The 20,596-nt window shown below is 43.0% G+C and overlaps 1 protein-coding gene across 1 annotated transcript; it reads left to right on the top strand.

Annotated features, from left to right (window-relative positions):
- The first annotated feature begins 2,497 nt into the window (after positions 1 to 2,497).
- Positions 2,498 to 11,517, top strand: mchr2b (melanin concentrating hormone receptor 2b). The gene is made up of 4 exons (XM_063189703.1): positions 2,498 to 3,124; positions 7,148 to 7,339; positions 8,566 to 8,770; positions 11,023 to 11,517. The coding sequence occupies exons 1-4, from the start codon at positions 2,715 to 2,717 to the stop codon at positions 11,326 to 11,328; spliced, it is 1,113 nt and encodes a 370-aa protein (XP_063045773.1). The 5' UTR covers positions 2,498 to 2,714; the 3' UTR covers positions 11,329 to 11,517.
- The last annotated feature ends 9,079 nt before the right edge of the window (positions 11,518 to 20,596 follow it).

Raw genomic sequence — 20,596 nt, forward strand, 5'->3', positions numbered from 1 at the left:
CCGCAGGTGAGTTCTGAGTCACTCTTAACTGTTCGCTCATTGGCTAAACAGTGAGCGAACCATGCAAGCTGGCTTTCGCCAGACTATGTGCGGAGCCAAAATCTTTGGGTGTGAGTACATAGGATGGCATCGCCAGGCTACTGTCAACACATAAGTCAGTCAGAAAGTAGTTTGCTTTTTCGAGCATTTGCATGTACGTAACAGAGGTCTGTTCATTTAGTCCACAAGTTAATTTAATATATAACCATGCATTTGCATTTTATGTAAGGGTTAACGTTCGGCGAGAAGGTCGCTACCGTGGAATAGCAGCACGACAGAGAGAATCTTTAGACCCCGACGCGGAGCGGAGTGGAACACCGCTAGGCAACAGCTAGGTAGCCAGGACAACAGGTGTTGTCTATCACAGCAGCTGATTAGAGTGACAAAAGACCGGACCCCCTGCGGAGTGATATGAAACATTCGCTTTAGCCACTGACTTGTATACAAGCCAGTGGCTTTAGCAGTGAACGTCTTGTTGCCATTGACAGCGGTAGCCAGGACAACGGGTGCTGTCTATCACAGCAGCTGATTAGAGTCTTGATGAAAAGTCGCTTTAGCAGTGAAAAGTCTTGTTGCCATTGACAGCGGTCTGTTATAGACCAACCCGTCCGTTATCGAAAAATAACAGACGTCCGAACGTTGGGGAGCCCCGTTGAAATGAATGGAGCATTCGACAGATGACGTCACAACCATATAATAAGTTGTATTAATGTATTCAATAATGCATCTTGTTTAAATTGTGGGACTGGCAATAAAAAGGGTTAATTGACATTTTTACACCACAGCTCCGTGACCCACCAAGAGGGCTTTCAGGCCGACCAGAATGGAGCCGGTGCCGGTGCCCGCACCAGTTACGTTTAGCACTAAAGTGCTTATCTGCGAATCGTGTTCATACCGGGCTCTGAACTTTTTCCGCACGTGACTGTGTTACCCGGATGAACCTACTGACGGCCACGCTGTCGTCACGGTTCGCGGAGAAAAACCCAGTATTTTGCTGCTTGCATTGCAAACCAACTTTCCGGTTCACGAACGCTAAAAACTGTGGCGTGAACACGACGGCCGGGTCATGATTAGGTGCAGGAACGGACACCAGCACGGTTCTCAGTCAGCCTGAATGCGCTACAAGTGACCATGACCCCTCCATGACCCACTTTTGGGTTCTTCTGACCCACCCGGCCGGTAAGAAACATCGTTCTAGAATGTGTGTGACGCGGGAGCCTATTCCTAACCCTTTTGTGCCTACATATGCACCTATATGGGGGAAAAAGAAAATACAGTGGGGAAATTAGCAAAGACATGTTTTGAAAGTTCTCACAATGCACCTTATGCAATCAGCCTATGAACATAAATAGCAGTGGACGGCGTCAGAGGTGAAAAGTTGGAGGATATACAGTACGTAGGCTACACTTCGACAGTTCCCAGTTGAGCTAAGTTCTGTGGAAGTTGTGGAATGTTGGTATAGCCCTTGAAATTACATAAACATATTCTTTCAGGTCAATTTGTCTTTACTGTAGATATGCAGGCCTACTGTGTGTGTGTGTGTGTGTGTGTGTGTGTGTGTGTGTGTGTGTGTGTGTGTGTGTGTGTGTGTGTGTGTGTGTGTGTGTGTGTGTGTGTGTGTGGAGTAAGTGTTCCAGTGTTCATTCAACACTTAGGGTGTAAGAGCAACTCTATGGGTGTTAAAAGTCAGCTCTCTGAGTGTTGAATTAATTAACACGGCAACAGTTACTGTGTGTGTCTGTGTGTGTGTGTGTGTGTGTGTGTGTGTGTGTGTGTGTGTGTGTGTGTTTGTGATGTGTGTGTCTCTGTGTGTGTGCGTGCGTGTGTGTGTGTGTAATGATTTATTATGTAAGGCAAGATCTCACTCACAAACACAGACAGGTGACCTAAACTTGACGCCACAAAATTCCACAATACATGTCATTACCTTGTAAAGGACAAGACATCGTAAATTATCATAAATTACACCAGTATCATAAATTACACCAGAGCATATAATTTACTCAAGAATGTACTTTTCCTAGAAATGGGATGCATATAACAGGCTGGGGCGGCTCCAGAAATGTTGGGCCCCATGAAAGATTTGAATTTTGGGGCCCTTTCAATTCACAGGCATTTCATTAAGCATCTGCTGACTGCCTCATTATTTAATTCAAATGCGTCCTCCTAGGGATAGGAATAGGAGGCAAATAAATCAATGGGATCATATTAAACCCTTTTTTACACTTGAATAATTAGGCCAACACTTTGGGCCTTGCATTGAATGAATGTAAAGTAGGCTATGTTCTGCATCTTACCACCAGTGTGGGCTCTTCTGATTCCGAAGGAGTGGTCTAGAATGCCTGCCGGTGTTCTGTGAAGGGGAGTTGCCTAGAAATCTAATGAGCTGATGCCTACTATAAAGGAAGTGTTTGAAGAAGGCTTCTTCGAGAGAATAGTGCTGTGTGCATATTATACTTAGAATGTGATTAATTCCAAACGATGGTTAATTCACAGAGCAGACAGTGAGACAGTCAAACTAATGGCAAGAATGTCCATGCCTTCATCCGCCTGACGTAGGCTATACATTAATCCTCCTGGAGTGAACCTCATCAAGGAGATCTGATTAGTGAAGAAGTCTGACAGGGACTTGCGCAGTTTGAGCCACCGGGCGACAACTTCTCGCAAGACTGAGGATGAACTCTTCGGAAATTATATGCATGTACGAGGAATACGGCAACCTAACGACCAACTCCACAAACTCATCATGTATGAACAGAAACATACCATCCTTCATCGACATCGCATCCTTCATGCACATCTTCCCTTCCATCTACGGCATCCTGTGCACAGTCGGGGTGATTGCCAACAGTTTAGTCATTTATGCCGTGGCAACTTGCAAGAAAAAGATGGTCTCGGACATTTACGTGCTCAATCTGGCTATTGCTGACCTGCTCTTCTTGCTTGTGATGCCTTTCAACATTCACCAACTTGTCAGAGCCAGGCAGTGGGTGTTTGGGAATTTCATGTGCAAAGCTGTTGTCGTTGTGGATGTTAGCAATCAGTTCACAACGGTGGGCATAGTGACGGTCTTGTGCATTGACAGGTAAGGGGCACTTTTGTGGTAAATGTTTGGTTCATGTCATTGCGCACGTTTTTGCGCATGAGACGTCGCTGAATTCCTACAACTTTTTATGACTGAAAAGTGTTTTATTTATGTATTTATTATTTTTAAATTCATGTTTACAACATCATTGAAACTGTAAATCTTTAAATCGACACCCACGTGATTGGAAACAAAACTGAAGTCCTGTGCTAACAAGCCCTTGCGCATCTACACTGATCGCCGATAAATAACCCAGCAGTTCCAAGAGTCTGACTTTTTAAAAACATCATGTGCCATCAATTACACTTCCTGGAGTTAAGCCATATCAGCGGATCAAAATAGAAACTGACAAGCATGGAGAGGAAGATTGAAAAGATAGCCCTGTTTGGCTATAAAAACACAATGTAGCAGCTATTGAAATGACTAAGTAACATTTATTGAATTTCAAACAGTATACATTATATGCATTACATTATTACATTAGATAATATATGTATTATATTGCGCGCAACCAAGTCGACCTGTAATGTCAGAACACGTAGGCTACTTTGACAGTTCTTAACCCAAAACATCCTTCACCCATCTCTTGGTCTTGGATGACCCCCAAGGCATGGCGAGTGGATACGCAGAAGTTTTCTTGAATGTTGGTGTTTCTTTTTTTATTACCTTTACATAACCAGAGGGGGGGATTCAATATATTTTTATGAAGCCCCGTATAATAACGTTGACAGAACATAGCATGCTCTTGTAATGGTCATCTCTATCTCATAAGCTTCCCCTCGGGCTCAGGGGCTTCTGTCTGTCCCGTGTCCCTTTATATGGCCGAGTCATGTGCTCCTCTATGCACAGCAAACACAACATTGTACTGTCATACCATAAATGATTCGTGGAGGACAGCGTTATGGTCTGGCACTGACACTGTGAAAGGTGAGGCAGAGAATCAACTAACAGACATGATGATCATGTGGCTCTGATTTGTTTATCAGGGGGTGAAGCAGCTTGTTGTATTGTAAGCACAGTGAAACAAGGGCACGATACTGAAACATTCCAACTTAAAATCCAATAAGACACAGCCTGTGATATGAACAAGCTGTTAGCAGAATGGCAATAACCGAGGAGTAATGTACTACCAAAGGCCCTGTGTCATAGTGGTGTAGTACTATGGTAGTAAAGGTTTTTAAGTGACTATTAGCCTACAGTGTTTCACTGGTGGAATGGGGATACACAAGTATTTACCAAAAAGATCTGCGCATCACACTGTAAGGATCCCTTGAAATTGGTTCTTTTACTCATCACAGGATGCTAATGTGGTAAACTAAGACATTTATTCATTTTTAAAACTGTTAATTGCAGTGATTTCTGTCACATTACGCATGAAAGAAAGTGTTTCATCAGGAGTCTACGGTAATGAAGCATCATAATTGTAATCAGTAAATTAATTAAAAACCAAAATGGCAATCAAGCAGCAGAACATTGTCAGAAAGGACTCCAAAAATACACAACACTCAGGGAAATGGCTGTAAGAAATGTCATAGAACACTGAAGTTAAAAATATTTTGTTGGCCTTGCGAACAAAACAAAACCTCATTTCCCCACAGGGACATATAAATATTACGCCCCCAAGATAACATCCTCCTCCTAACTAAATAACGTGTGTGAGTGAGTGAGGTGGGGGGGCACTCGAATGGATAGGCAAGACGCTAAGAAGCCAAGCCTTTCTCTTTTTCTTTTTTTTCATCCTGGAAGCTGGATGTCTGTGTTGTTTTAAAAAGCCATGAAGAATGGCTTTGTTGTAGCACACAGCCAGAGGTCAGAACAGTAAGGCATCACGCCTTCCCTTTTTATGATGATACATCACCCTGATGAAATCAGCGTTTGTTTCAGTCCGACCACAGGGGGTACAAATGGGCATTTCCAGCTGACCCTGCTGTACTACAAGAACATGGCTAAAGGTGATTGCTTTGAAAAAAAAAAAAGGCCAAGGCTTCTTGCGGTCAATGTTGGAGGAAATAACTTGCAATGGCAAACAAAGAAGGGTCCCTTTGAACTCTGGCTGTTGCTCCTTTTTTTTACCCCTGACTTGACATGAGCAGTGTTGCCAGATTGGGCTGTTTCCCGCCCAATTGGGCTGCTTAGGATGGCCTTGTGTGGGTAAAAATGGCATTTAGCAGAAAAACCCGCCCAATTTTCGCCATAGAAATCAATAGAATTGGGCGGGATTTTGTGCTTCTAGGCGGGTTTTGAGCCTTTTTTGGGCTGGAAATCATCAGCCTCATCTGGCAACCCTGGACATGAGTCTATATGAGGGAGTCATATGAATGAGGGGTATGTTGGAGTGCTCCTGTCAGCTTGGTTTAAACTTTGAAAGGCATTTGGAAGAAAAAAGGGCAAGTTGGATGGATCTTCTGAGCTTGTGAAAGCTTTGCTGGAGCAAGTGTGTGTGTGTGTGTGTGTGTGTGTGTGTGTGTGTGTGTGTGTGTGTGTGTGTGTGTGTGTGTGTGTGTGTGTGTGTGTGTGTGTGTGTGTGTGTGTGTGTGTGTTTGCGTGAATGCACGGGTGCGTGTGTGTTTTAAGGGGGTAATAGTAGAACTTTCTTCACTGATGCAACGTTGTGCAACTCTTTTATTTACATCTATTAAAAAACACATCTACATCATCCCACTCAAAACCCAGCATCTGTGCTATGTTAAAAAAAAGACCTCCAACATCTGTGCCTCCACCTCTATCTCCATCTACCTCTGAGGTATGTAAGCAAGAAACTAGTGAAATATTATCCTGATTTACTCCTTAGAGTTTTCCATAAGAAACTGCAGCACAACTAAGTGTTCAGTGTTTCCCATACACACATAGCCCAATCTATGGTATGGTACTGCACCACAGAATTAAAACTGCCACAAACCGCCACAAATTCGCTTTTGGGTTGTTTTTTCTTGGGTCATCTTTTGTCTTAGATGCCATTCTGCATCCACAGTATTGTGATCATACTTGGATTGTGTTTTCCATGTTTTTATAGAACCTAGGGTTAGGTTCTTGAGTCTGTAATGAATATATTCAATTCACTCGAAACCAGAAAAGAGAACACACTGCAGTGGACACACTGCATCTCAAAGTCAAGGTCAAAGTCAAAGTTCTTTTTACTATTTGTGCATGAACAAGTAGTCCATGCATATAGGAACTCTGGTGCAGGACATCTGAGTCAATGAATAGACATAAATAGAAAGAAAGAAGAAGACAAAAGACATTCCGGTGATCCATGTAGAACAATCAAGGAATTTAAAAAAGATCTAAGAAACCGAAAGAATCAAAACATGATTTTTTTTTTTAAGTTATTATGCAATTTTGCCAGTAATGCAATTTTGTCAATCAGTCTGACTGTAGCGGGGGAAGGAGGTATAATAAAAAACCTTGCTTTTTTAGAAGGGGTACTGTCCGCTCTACTGTGTCTCGGGTTGTATGTGCAGTGCTTGTGTTTGAGCAGAGAGTTAGCAGGATGGAGAATGATTGTCTCTGCTCTCTTCTGGCACACACAGTACATGGAGGGAAGTATTGTGCCTATAATCAGTGGTGTAGTGGGGGCTTTTAAAGTGGGGGTACGCAATTTGTGAGTCATCAATTTATTAGGGAACTTATGTCAACCCCCCCTCCCTAGTCCCTACTGTCCTACTGTCATTTCTTCTCCGTTTTCATCTGTTTGGTCCATCACCTGCAATACTGTAGTGTGCTTATTCTATTCTTTTTGTATTCAAACATGGACAGAAGGTTTTTTTTTTAAATCCCACCTCAGGAGAAGTGGGTGGATAGCGTATCCCTAGGGGTTTGTTGTCCCGGACCCAGGGAGATAGGGGGCCCAGAATTGGGTCTCCATTACGTTGTATGTATTGGGTAGGGGGCCCTTTCAGATGATTTTACCCTGGGCCCAGCAAAAGCTGTCACCGGCCCTGTGTATGTGTAAACTTAAAAAAAGAAGAACATCTTCAACATCTGAGCCTCCATCCACCTCCCCCTCTCTACTGTACTCTGTAGGTATGTGGCCATAGTGCATCCCACGTCAGAGAAGAGGACCATCCAGTGGACCATCGTCATCAACCTGATGGTGTGGGTGGGCAGCTTCCTGCTCACGGTGCCCGTCATGATCTATGCCCGCGTCATCCAGGGCAAGAAGAGCACGCACGCCATCTGCATGATGGACCTGGACGGGCCCCAGGACATGTACTGGTAAGGCACCTTACATTACATTACATTACATTACATTACATTCAGGTCTCTAAATTAACACCAGCCAACCCGCCAAATTCTGGTGAAATTTCAGTTTGTCTGGTAGAAAAGACCAACTTACTAGCCACTTTGACCCACTGGTGCGTGTGTTTGGCTTGTGAGATTTACATCTATGAGCCATTTTGGCTGGTGGTGAAAAAAGGTAGATTAGGGCCCTGATTACATTACATTACATTACATTACATTACATTACATTACTGAAAGGGGCACAAGGTAGGATGACGTCGTTTGCGCGGCGCCCGTGGCATGGCTGTCTCAAAATCTACACTGTAATGAAAGAATGCTGTTCAAATAAACTGGCTGTGAGAACGTTTTTCATCATGGAATGCCAGCAGTTAATACAAAGTGTTTCCCACGACACTCGTTCGGACCGCTCTGTCAAAAAGTTGCATTTTGGGGTTTTCTGACAGTGGACCGTGGAAGTGGTTGCGAGAGTCATCGTTCACTTACGAAAGATTCACATAACCATCGGCTGACTCGGGATTGAGTATTAATTACACTTTTACTCCTACCTGGAGCCCCTTTAAAGGACCAGTGCACTCTTTTGAACATCCAGCCCCTTTTCTGAGTTGTCTACAATGTTTTAGAGTAGAGCCCCCCTAACTGTTTAATAAAAAAAAATTTCTGTCTTTATTATTTGGCTTATTTGGATGTTGTGTCAATTGGCTTTACAATGGCCTTCTATGCTCAAATATGTTCTCAAAAACCACCCTAAAAATTTGTTTGCGAAAGTATGCATCTCACTAAGTGGTGAGGGCTGTTCACTGGTATTATCTGTGTGAAGTTTCAAGGTGAAATATGGCTTCTGTCATTTGCCATTTTGTGAATGAAAGAAAAAGAATGTATTTACAAAATGCTACATAAAAGGGGACAGAATCAATGTTTCGCTACAAAAAATGTTATGGAATACCAGTGAGTACCCCTGAACACTTGGTGAGTTGCATTCTTGAAAACAAATGTTTAGTGTGGTTTTAAGAACAGAATGCTCTATTTATGATAGGACAGTGACGTAGGGACATACAGGTAATGAGTGGGGAGAGAGAGAGAGAGGTGGGGAAGGACTGGCAAATAACCCAGGCCGAAATCGAACCCGGGTCAACCTAGCGTAGTTACCTACCAGGGCCAATTCGATTTGTTATTTAACCAACTCCCTACCCTCCCTCCAGGTACACGCTGTACCAGTCGATGCTGGGCTTCATCGTCCCCTTGGTCATCATTATCACCTTCTACTCGCTGACGCTGTACCACGTGTTCCGCTCGGTGCGGCGCGTCAAGCGCAAGCAGTCGGTGTGGGCCAAGCGGGCCACCAAGACCGTGGTGATGGTCATCGCCCTGTTCCTGTGCTGCTGGTCGCCCTACCACGTCATTCAGGTCATTAACCCTTTCCATACATACCTTTTTTAACCCCTTAAGACATGGCATTATAAATTAGCTGTTACCAGCATGGCAATGACCAAGTCGTAATGTATTACTAAAGGCCCCGTGCACTGTCATAGTAGTGTAGTACTATAGTAGTTAACTTTCAATGTCTATTACAGCATGCCACAGGAGGTACGGCGTGCATTAAGGGGCTACAAGATATATACATTTCTTAGGGCTTTTTGACTTTATTTCTGACAGGACAGTGGAGGAAATGAGTGGGGAGAGAGAAACAGGGAAGGATCGGCAAATGACCCGGGCCAGAATCAATCCCTGGTTGCCAGCATAGTAACCCAGTGCCCTGCTGTTAGGACATGGCAGGGCCTTCCACACTTACTTTTACTTACTTACCAGTTCACTTCTTTACTTCAGAACCAGGCAGATCCATATCACAATAAAAAAAATCATCCATTTGACCACGGTTGGGACATAAGGCAAATCACAACACTGCTACTGACCTCTGCTTCATACAAAGAGAGACTCTCCAACCCATTCCTGCAGAGCCTCTATTAATGTTGGTATTAGAGATGTCCCGATCCAGGTTTTTGCACTTCCGATCTGATACAGATATTTTATTTCACTTCCGATCCGATACCGATATCAGCTGATACCGATACCGGCCTATCAGAGTATTTAAGTTGAAAGTAATTTAGCCTGCCTACTTTGATGTCACAGTCATGTTGGAAAGGGTTTTTACTCTTAGTAACAACTAGCCAACTGAATTAGGTGAATTTGAGTAATACACAATGGTTTTTAATGAGAAACTGACCTGTTTTTTCAGATATCAATTAACACAAAATAGGAAAATGGATCGAAATTCTGGATCAGATTTTTCCGTGCATGCCGATCCGATACCGATTCACATTTTTTGCCAATATCCGCAGCCGATCCGATCCATCCGATCCGATACGACAACCCTAGTTGGTGTTACCAAAATGGTGCCCTGAAATGTCCTAGGCCTGGGGAGATCTGTCAGTGGCCCCACAACTATGTAATGTGGTGTACTAGTGTTGCACATTACATTTAGTAGATGCCATTATCCAAAGCGATTTTTGGTGCAAATTGTTGGTCTACACCTTCAAGGCTATCCACAATCTTGCCCCTCCTTATCTGTCTAATCTTATTCAAATCGCTATTCCCTCTCGCTCCCTCCGTTCCTCTTCCTCCATTCTCATCTCTGTCCCCTCTGCCCGTCTCAGTACCATGGGGAAAATAGCTTTCAGTTGCTCTGCTCCTCAGCTCTGGAATGCACTTCCCCCTGACATTTGCAATATTGACTCATTACCCCAGTGCAAATCCAGAATAAAAACCCATCTGTTTTAGTATTCTTCATGACTTTTTGTTTTATTTTTGTTTTTCAATCTGTTTATGTGTCTTGTTTTATTATTGCTTCTTTGTACAGTGTCCTTGAGTGTTTTGAAAGGCGCTTTTAAATAAAATGTATTGATATTATTATTATTATAATCTTGGCATATGCCATTTTGGAAATAGAGATTTTTAGAAGATTTTTGTTGACCTCATAAGAGCAGGGTTAGTTTTTCTACATGAATTATAAATGTACTGTATTATAGTGACAGAGGGACAGGAAGCAAGTGGGGAGAGTGAGACGGGGAAGGACTGCTTCTACTTTGGTCCCCTCTCTCTGTTGCCCTGGACTGTAGGGTATAACAACCAGGAAATTCATCTGGTGCACTAGTCTTGTTTTGTACACATACCCAGGGTGCGATTTGAAGTGGGGATGGGGGGTCAATGTCCCCCTTCTGGTTTTGATATCTCCACTTTTTCTACATGATTTTAAATCACCGTTTAATGTAATTTCATTGATATTGCTTAAAATCTGGAACATATCCCCCCTTCTGGTTTTCCGACAAATTGCACCCTGCACATACCGTATAAATGTACATTCTATGTACTTTTATGTTTTATATTAAAAGTGTGCTTATTGATTTTCAAAGTACTTCATTCATAAACCATACAATTGTCTTCAATCTATACATTCAGTCATAAAATCTATCGACAATTTTTGCTTGCACTTACAACCTATAGGTATGTCGAACTATGCTATGTGTAAACTATGTTATATCATGTGAACTACGTATGTTACATGTGAACTGTTATATAATGCGTTGCACGGCACAGCACTTAAATGCTGGAATTTACTGCTTGCTTTTGAACGCCTCTCTCTGTCTGTGCTGTCTCTGCAGGTCATCAACTTGGGCATCAACTCGCCCACCAACGCCTTCATCTACGCCTACAACGTCAGCATCTGCCTCAGCTACTCCCACAGCTGCATAAACCCCATGATGCTGCTGCTGTTCGCGCAGAACTACCGCGAGCGGATCTGCAGACGCCGGGAGCTGCGGGGCGGAGGATCCTCGCAGACCAGCGCCTCCACCAAGACCACCGCCACCGCCATCAAGACGGACGCCAACTCCGTTGCCATGACGACTACTACTACTACTGCTGCCACCACCAACGTGGACTCCAATAACCGCTGCACGGTTATTTAGGGACTACCTGCGGCTGCTGCTGCTGATGATGACGATGAGGAGGATGAGGAGGATGATGATGATGATGAACATGGCAATTGACAAGAGGGAAGGGTTTTGGTGTTGGGTTGACTGTGAAGGTTCTTGTTCATTCAGGTCCTTTTATCCAAAAGGGTTCATTAGTAAGCAACTGGACTTCTTCTTAGACTTCGCAGCTTGGGGTTGGGTTCTGTCTGTTGATAGGATGGATGGTGTGGGGAGAGGTGATGAGGATGGGGGCAATAGTCAGTAGCCTCTTAGAGCAGATGGGGTCACCGGCGGGCCTCTTCACTAGTTGCTGAAAATACTCAACTACATCATAACAACATTGCTATGACATTACAGAGAGCATTAAGTAACAGACTAAGACATGTGGTGACGGTAAGGTTGTAACATAGGCTCTGCACTAAGGGGTTAAGCTGTTGCCATGGTGATGTTATCCAAAAGGGTTTGCTGGTAGTTGTAAGCAAGTGGACTTCTTGTTGGAGATTGGGTTTTGTGGTTGGTTGGTTCTGTTTATTGATGGGGAGGGGTGAGGTGGTGGGTGTTGGGAATTGGGACAATAAAGGGGGTGGATTGGCACTGTTCATTTAGGGTGGTGCCATGGTGTGTCAAGTTGTTTGGTATTTTTAGACCATTTAGAGAGCCCAGAGCTTTCTGTGACCCACCAAGGATTATGATATTGTTGGTGTTGGGGCCCCAGAATTATTTTCTTTTGAGGTGGACCACAATGTATGTGCTTCTGTTGGCCACTTAAACCAATAAGAGGGACGAAGGTGTTATTTGGCGGGTTTGGCTGAAGGGATGAGAAAGGTTGTTAATAACAACAAGGGAGGGGGTGGGCAGAAGAAGTGCGTGTTTGTTTTTTGGGATGGTGGGTTGGATTTGGGAGGGTGAAGACTCAAGACTGGTTTCTCCTATGTTGAACTTGCTGCACCTTTTTCCCGTTTCAACTGACCGGGGCTCCAAGACAAACTCACTCACTCATGACAAGGGCAGCCCGCCACAACAAGCGCCAAAACCAAAAGCTAAAAGCCAAAAGCAAAGAGCCAAAGTCAAGAGCCAAAGCCAAAGCGCAGATGGATGGATGAAGCCAAATATTTGCCACTGCCACTGAGACATACGCTGATGGATGGACACTGGCAGCAGCACTGTGCTTAAAACATACGGCTTCCTGGTTCCTTCCTGGTTTCCTTTTTTATTATTATAGAAATGATAAATGTCTCTTGTCTTGTTTTCTATTTCACTGTCGGGAATTTGATATTCTGGGGAAAAAAGAAAAGACACTGTACTGTTGTTTTTCCCCCCTCTTTTTGCCTTCCTTTTGCATATTTTTGCATCCCTCTACGTCCGTCTCAGCTTGACACCAGTGTATCTTGGCGATGGCTGCAGGTGCACCATTGACTTTATCAGAGACTCTGTGTGCTTTTTTTTTTAGAGGATTCGTCTGAATATTGATGAATATTATTCTGACTTTGGATTGATATTATTTTTATATACAGCCATCGCTATATTTAGTAAACGTTTGTACTGAAAACTGAGACAATACCACTTTGTACCTATATGCAGTCAGACAACTCATTGCTGGTGCAGTAGGTTTTTGCAGAACAATACTTAACGTCCAAAAGTGTCTTTTTTTAATAATGTACTTTCTGAGGTACAATATGTATGTCAAAGATCTGTCCAATACTCTTTTAGATACAAAAAAATTGAGAGAGATAGGCGTAGTAGAATATAATGTGTTTGGAAGCAGCTTACACAATAAAAAACTGGGTGTTAATGTTCTAGAATAAACTTGTTACTCCAGATAGTGTATTTACAACACTGTGAAGAGTCAAATTACTCTTAACAGCACAGTGAAACGTCAGTGTCCAAATTTGTAGATGGTCAGCGTAATTTCAAATCTACAGCAAGATCATTACCCTCCCACTCTTCAATATTTTTTCACAAAAAAACCCACAAAATGTGAGAATGTTACCAATGAGTATACAATTAACACTATTTTTGAATGGGACCAGATATTATCTGAAATTAATCTGGAGTTAATTTCAACTCTGTCAGAGTTAAAATAACACGGGTGTTTTTGCTGTTTAGTGCCTGGATGAATAGCCTTCAGTGCTTCACAAACGTTTTGGTCTTGTACCTGTTGAGCCTTTTTTTCTTATACCATGAGCATCACCTCACTCATGCTCTAGGCCAGTGATTCTCAACTGGTGGGTCGGGACCCAAAAGTGGGTCGCGGAGGGTTCCTGGGTGGGTCACGGTGCTGTGATGCAATGCACTAAAATGACGATGACGTCGAAGACAGAGTGAAACATGGTTAATGGGCCTTTTCCTCTCCACTACTTCATAAGACACATTGCATATCAGCATACAATGCAAATAATAATGCATATTATGAAATGCATGGTAATATTTTGTATTATTATTGGAAGAATCTGACGGTGCGACACAGTTTGGGTCACAACGTATTGACCATGGGAAATTGTGGGTCTCAAAACTATTCCAGTTGAGAACCACTGCTCTAGGCTGTATCTCATCCTCTATCCCAATGTGACTATGCTCCATACATTTGTTGTTGCCATACATATACCCTGCAATATGCTCATGTACCCCTTGTGGTATGGCTACCCCTGGTTGGGGGACTGCTCTACATTATTTAAAATGGACACTTTGGCAGGTACTGCAAAAGATACTGCTCAACCAACTGTCAGTGCCCACTTTCGTAAACAGCTGTATACCCCCATTTGTCTGTGACACTTTGCGAATCGTATATTATTATTGTTAATTTGTTATGATAATGGTATAATGTTATTATTATGCTGCAGAATAAATGTGTAGGTCCAAAGTGCACAATTCCCAGACTTCCATCAAGCCACAGCACAACACACACAGGAGTAGGCAATGCATTATGGGTGCCCTGTCACGTCAAAAAGCCAAGACGTTGGCCCAGCAGACGCGGCTTAGTCGGGGACTGGACTGCTACGCGGGCGACCCGGGTTCGTTTTCCAGATCCTCCCCCGTCTCCCTCTCCCACTCGTTTCCTGCCCCACTCTTCTCTGTCCCGTTTAAATAAAGTTGCCCCCCCCCCAAAGAAAAAGGCAAGATGTCATCAATAACGTCACATCATGTCACAGTTGAAAGGAGAAAGGGGGAGCCCTACGCCCTACGGTGTCCACCCTGGTGAACTGGTAATGTATGGTGTAGGAATACAGCATTACGTATACAGTGTTATATTATACTGGAGTGATGAAACAACCTCAGTTCATGTATATGCAAAAGTAAAATGTCAATGCTGTAAGAATACTTGCCATTGATGGTGGGGAAATATTCATAAAATAGGGGCCATTTGTGAATGGCCACACACTATTGTTGGGGAAGGACAGCTGTAAAAGTTGCACACTAGATGTTTAAAAAAATGTCATTATTATTTCTTGTCAGGTGATAGTATACACTAATAATAAATGCAGTGTTAATTCAACTCTACTCTGGGACCAAATAAACTAGAAAATGTTAAATTGACTCTAAGAGTTGAATGAACACTGCATTTTTTTTTTACTGTACAAAGACCCACAGCATAGTTACAAAACCAAATGGATTTGTGAATTTAATCATATAGATCTATACATCTATTTCATGGTAAATTCACCATAATTGTTCATGATTGGTGGCTCACAATGTATGGCATTTTTTTCCCACACAAATGGCTTCGCCTGTGCTATTGTGCTTCTGTACCTCAAAAGCACTGCTCTTATTGCGCCTTTCAGAATGTGAATATAAACTAGATTTCATACAATCCATCATCTTTCATACATTTTTATGTCTCTGAGTTGGAATTTGTATGGCTCTCTGATGTGGGGTTTGACCGTGAACAATGGCATTTATCACAAGTTGTTTTTCTGACCTTGTGACTGCACTCCGATTGGATGAACAATCTCTGGGGGTACTCAGGCAGACTCAGGGACTGAAGTTACACGTTGAAAACAATGTTGTACACTGTGGCTCCCTATGTGTATAACCCCACAAATCATCCAAACACATATACAGTAGTACTACTGTACACACATAAAGACTCTCTCTCTCTCTCTCTCTCTCTCTCTCTCTCTCTCTCTCTCTCTCTCTCTCTCTCTCTCTCTCTCTCTCCCCATCCCTCTCTCTCTCTCTCTCCCACACACACACACACACACACACACACACACACACACACACACACACACACACACACACACACACACACACACACACACACAGGGGTGTCCACATGGGGGCAAAGGGGAGAGGGGGGCCAGAAATGGGTCTTCATTACATTGTATGTATTGGGTGGGGAGGGTGGGCTTTCAGGCCAAAGCTGTTGGCGGCCCTGCACACACACACACACACACACATTCACACACACTCACACACTCATACACACACTCACACACTCATACACACATTCACACACACACGCGCGCACACACACACACTCACTCACACACACACACTCACTCACACACACACACGCAGGCACGCGCACACACACACACTCACACAGCAGGCATCTCTTCAATCTCTGTAGGACTCTGGCTGCCTCCCGCTGTGTGTGCCCCGGAGCGGAGCAGCAGTGTGTGTGTGTGTGTGTGTGTGTGTGTGTGTGTGTGTGTGTACAGCAGGCTATTTTGAGAGTTAATATGTGACACTTTAACAATGTGTGACTGGTCACATTTTAGTCTGGTTTAGTCTCATGCCCACAATCGCTTGCATTGGAAGCTGCTCAATACGCTGTCTTGATGTTGTTGGTTGTGTGAAAGAAAGAAAGAAAGAAAGAAAGAAAGAAAGAAAGAAAGAAAGAAAGAAAGAAAGAATGAATGAAACTACATCGCATTCTCACAGAAAATGCTGGAAGCGGGCTTGCCTTTTGGGGCAGAGCTGAGCAGTTTTATTTTTGATATCTCTATACCTAAATTAAAAACGAACTACTATTGAGAAAACAAAGCTAAAAGAAATGTTGGAAAAATCCATCCACCCAGTCAGAAGTTATGGGCCAAACAATTCAGCCATCTTGGATTCAGCCATCTTGAAAGTGTTGTAGCTCCGCGTTTTGGGGATATACTAAATGACATACATGCTATTTTAAATTGGCTAAGGAGCACTGTATATGATATAATTTTGAAAATCAACATGGGTCCGAGTGGGATTCGAACTCACAACCTCCATATCTCTAATCCAGCACCTTTGCCATTGATACTACATGACATACATGATATTTTAAGTTGGCTAAGGAACACTGCATATGATATAATTTTGAAAATCAACATGGGTCCGAGTGGGATTCGAACTCACAACCTCCAAATCTCTAATCCAGGGGTTCGTTTCTCGAAAGCGTCTTTGCTATCGTTGTTAGCAAAGTCCTTTGTAAGAACGACTCAACTCTCTCTCGAGAGCGACGCTCACCACTAAATCCAAGGGAACGGTAAGACGGTCTTAAGGCGGTCTTAAGACAGTTAGCAACGACAAGAATCGAGAAACGGACCCCAGCACCTTTGCCATCGATACTAAATGACATACATAGTATTTTAAGTTGGCTAAGGAACACTGCATATGATATAATTTTGAAAATCAACATGGGTCCGAGTGGGATTCGAACTCACAACCTCCATATCTCTAATCCAGCACCTTTGCCATTGATACTGAATGACATACATGGTATTTTAAGTTGGCTAAGGAACACTGCATATGATATAATTTTGAAAATCAACATGGGTCCGAGTGGGATTCAAACTCACAACAATATCTCTAATCCAGCACCTTTACCATTGAGCCAAGCAGCTGGCTGTCATAAACAGCAAGACAATATCACATTGCATTGAAGAGCTGAATAATAGAATTCTAGAATGGTAGTGCAGGTGCTTGTTAAGAATAGAATGTTGAGAGAAAGTGACAGTTGAGATGGAACCCTTTATTGGCAATACCTGTTCTGATTGTCTGTATGGCAGTTAGTATTGTGCTCTAAGGCAGAGGGCAGAATCAAAACAGTTTCTAGTTTTTAGATCGCTGTTGTTAAAAAACTGAAAAGAATTGGCACATGTCCTGCTCACAGATTGGAGTCATACGTGTGATCTTTCTAACAGTCCTTGAATGAAGTTTATAGGTTAAACGGTTCAGTCACAAATGGACCTCTTGTTGCAGATGACCTGACCTCTTCAGAGAGACATTTCAAAAATGAATAGGACACAGCCATTGGGGTGTTTTACAAACCTGCCATTTAAAAAGAAATGGGAGTTGGGACATGATCTTTTCACCGTTTGGAGTCATCTTCTAGAGCTCGCTAACAATGCGTCAACGTGAAAGTGTTAATGTTTTATGAACAAAAAAAGCTTCCTGCACTCTGATCCCTAGAGGGGTGGAATGCCTGGCATGAAGGTTTCGTCCATTGTTTTGTATGGGGAACCAAACTTGCACAAAATCGCCAAAAACGGAAAAACGACAAGAGACACGGACACGCTATATCAGAACAAATGATCTCCAAGCCGAGCTGGTCGTTTTAGTGTTTGAACGGTGTCTCTATCTCGAAAGGCCTAGGAGGAGATCCATTTTCTATTTTTACTGACCTGCACAAGAGAAGCAAGCAAGCAAAATTGTACTTAGAGATTACTATAAGCGTGGCAAGCCCGCTAAAAAAGAAAGACAGAAAGAAAGAAAGAAAGAAAGAAAGAAAGAAAGAAAGAAAGAAAGAAAGAAAGAAAGAGAAATAAACAAAGAAACATGGAGAGAAAGAAAAAGAAAACACTATGAATTTTGCTCTGTTAATTCACTACTTGGAGAGTATAGGACCCAGACTATTATATTACATCTGGCCCTGTAACTGTTGAATTCAATTCACTGTGTGAAAAAGAAATAAAGACGCAAAGACTAAAAGAACAAAAACAGAGGGTAATGAAGCCGTGTGTTGGATGTAAGAGTACGTTGAGTGTGTGTGTGTGTGTGTGTGTGTGTGTGTGTGTGTGTGTGTGTGTGTGTGTGTGTGTGTGTGTGTGTGTGTGTGTGTGTGCGTGCGTGCGTGCGTGCGTGCGTGCGTGCGTGCGTGCATGAGTGCGTTGGATGTAAGAGTACGTTGAGTGTGAGTGAAGGAAATAGGAAGTGAATGTGACAAATAAAAGACATGAGAGAGCAGACAGTGTCTGGCTGGCTACACAGGCTACTTGAACACACACTTGTCTATTATGCTCAATTTGCCGTTGTTCCTGTCTGCCTTGTCGTCTGTGTTAGAAGTGTGTCCAAAAGACTCCGCTGATGAGTGGGAGTTGGAAATAAAAAGCAGGTGACTGCTGGATTACAAAGACAAACAAAAGAAGAAGACTGCTTGTTTTTTTGGTCCCTCTTCAGTTAAAATGAGGAACAAGACTTGTTTTTTAAAAAGAAATAAAAAATTTCTATATAAAAGGGAGGGATTCTTTATTCATCTCACAAAAGCCGGAGAAATGTGAGAGGCTTCGCTTCTCAAAAGAAATTAATATCCGGCTAAAATAACAGGCTTCTCAGAAGATAATGAGATAGCTCTGCCTGCCTGCCTGCCACCATCCAACCTCCCACAAAAACTCTTCAGGTGAAAAGACTGAATAACACGCACGCACGCACGCACGCACACACGCAGGGAGGCACGCAGGCACGCATGCACACAGACGGTTTTGTGAAGTTTTGTCAAATATCTTTTTTGTATTTCAAGCTAAGTGCACCTCAGTTCCTTTTCGACAGAGCAGTGTTCCATTTGAAATTCTTTTACACTACTAGACACAGTAGGCCTATTGGTTTTTCGCTGTGTCATCTTTATTGAACAGAGACGGTGCCAGTGCCAGGCAGACGAAAGCATGCACCGGCAGAGCCGCTGACAGCTTTGGCTAGGCCCAGGACAAAGTCATTTCAAAGGGCCCCCCAGCCCAATAGATACAAGGTTATGAGGACCCAATTTTGGGCGCCCTCTCTCCCTTTTGTCCCCCCCCCCACGTATACGTGTGCGTGCATGAATATGTGCATGCACATCTGTGAATGTGTGTGTGTGTGTGCGCACGCATGCATGCGTATGTATGTGTGTGCGTGCATGCGTTTGTGTGTGCGCATGTGTAGGCTACACCTATGCATGTCAATGAATGCACATCTCCATCTGTGTTGACTTGTGTTGCCACATTATATGATTATATACAGCACAACATAAGGAGAGAGAGAGAGAGAAAGAGAGAGAGAGAGAGAGAGAGAGAGAGAGAGAGAGAGAGAGAGAGAGAGAGAGAGACAGAGAGAGAGACAGAGAGAGAGACAGAGAGATTGAAAAAGTGTGCGTGTGTGTGTATCTGTGTGTGTGTGTGCGCGTGTGTGTACGCGCGCACGCTGTCAATGAATGTGCATCTGCATCTGTGTTTACTTGTGTTCACGTGTTATTTAATTAGGTATAAACATCACATCATAACAGAGAGAGACAGAGAGAGAGACAGAGATAGAGTATGTGTACGTATATGTACTGTATACGTGTGAGTGCACAAATATGTGCATGCACATCTGTGAATGTACATGGGTTGGACAAAATAACTGAGACATCTGTCATTCTAGTGTCTTTTAGTTCCTCTTGCATCCACAGTTAATCCTGTTGGAGGTGGTTCATCCGTCTTGGTGGGATGCAGACATTACCTTGGATACCATGGCTCTTGATACGGGTCCCACTAGTTTGACGCCCTCTCGTGACTTCACATGGTAATCAAACATTTCAAACAAGCGATTTAAGGTTAGGGTTAGGTTTAGGGTTAGGTTTAGGGTTAAGGTTAGGGTTCGGGTTAGGTTTAGGGTCGTATGACGTAAGCGGTAAGTACCGAAAGGGCGTCGAACTAGTGAGTCCCCTCTTGATACATCACAAAGACTTTACTGTACAGTATAGGGGACACAAGAGAGACCAGCATCACCTGCCATTCTATAGGGGACACAATAGATTAGATTAGATTAGATTAGATTAGATTAGATTAGATTAGATTAGATTAGATTAGATTAGATTAGATTAGATTCTTTATTGTCCCATAGTTTTCACATTGGACTGTTCAGTTCTATCAGGTTAGATCTTGTAGTACACATCTCATTTGCTGTACATATAGACACCATTTTCACATAGACACATAAACATCCTCAGACATTCACATACTGGTGCAATACATATAGCCTAGGCCTACATACATCTATTCATTTACACTCCAATATACACTCCTCTACATACATTACATTTCTCTCCTCC

Source organism: Engraulis encrasicolus, chromosome 23, assembly GCF_034702125.1.
Source record: "Engraulis encrasicolus isolate BLACKSEA-1 chromosome 23, IST_EnEncr_1.0, whole genome shotgun sequence".
NCBI classification, from domain to species: domain Eukaryota; kingdom Metazoa; phylum Chordata; class Actinopteri; order Clupeiformes; family Engraulidae; genus Engraulis; species Engraulis encrasicolus.

What these genes read in the sequence shown, in the direction of transcription:
- mchr2b (XM_063189703.1), top strand. Translation starts at nt 2,715, where the DNA reads ATGAACTCTTCGGAAATTATATGCATGTACGAGGAATACGGCAACCTA. An exon ending in GGGCCCCAGGACATGTACTG is followed by an intron (nt 7,340 to 8,565) that starts GTAAGGCACCTT and finishes CCCTCCCTCCAG; the next exon opens with GTACACGCTGTACCAGTCGA. An exon ending in CGCCCTACCACGTCATTCAG is followed by an intron (nt 8,771 to 11,022) that starts GTCATTAACCCT and finishes CTGTCTCTGCAG; the next exon opens with GTCATCAACTTGGGCATCAA.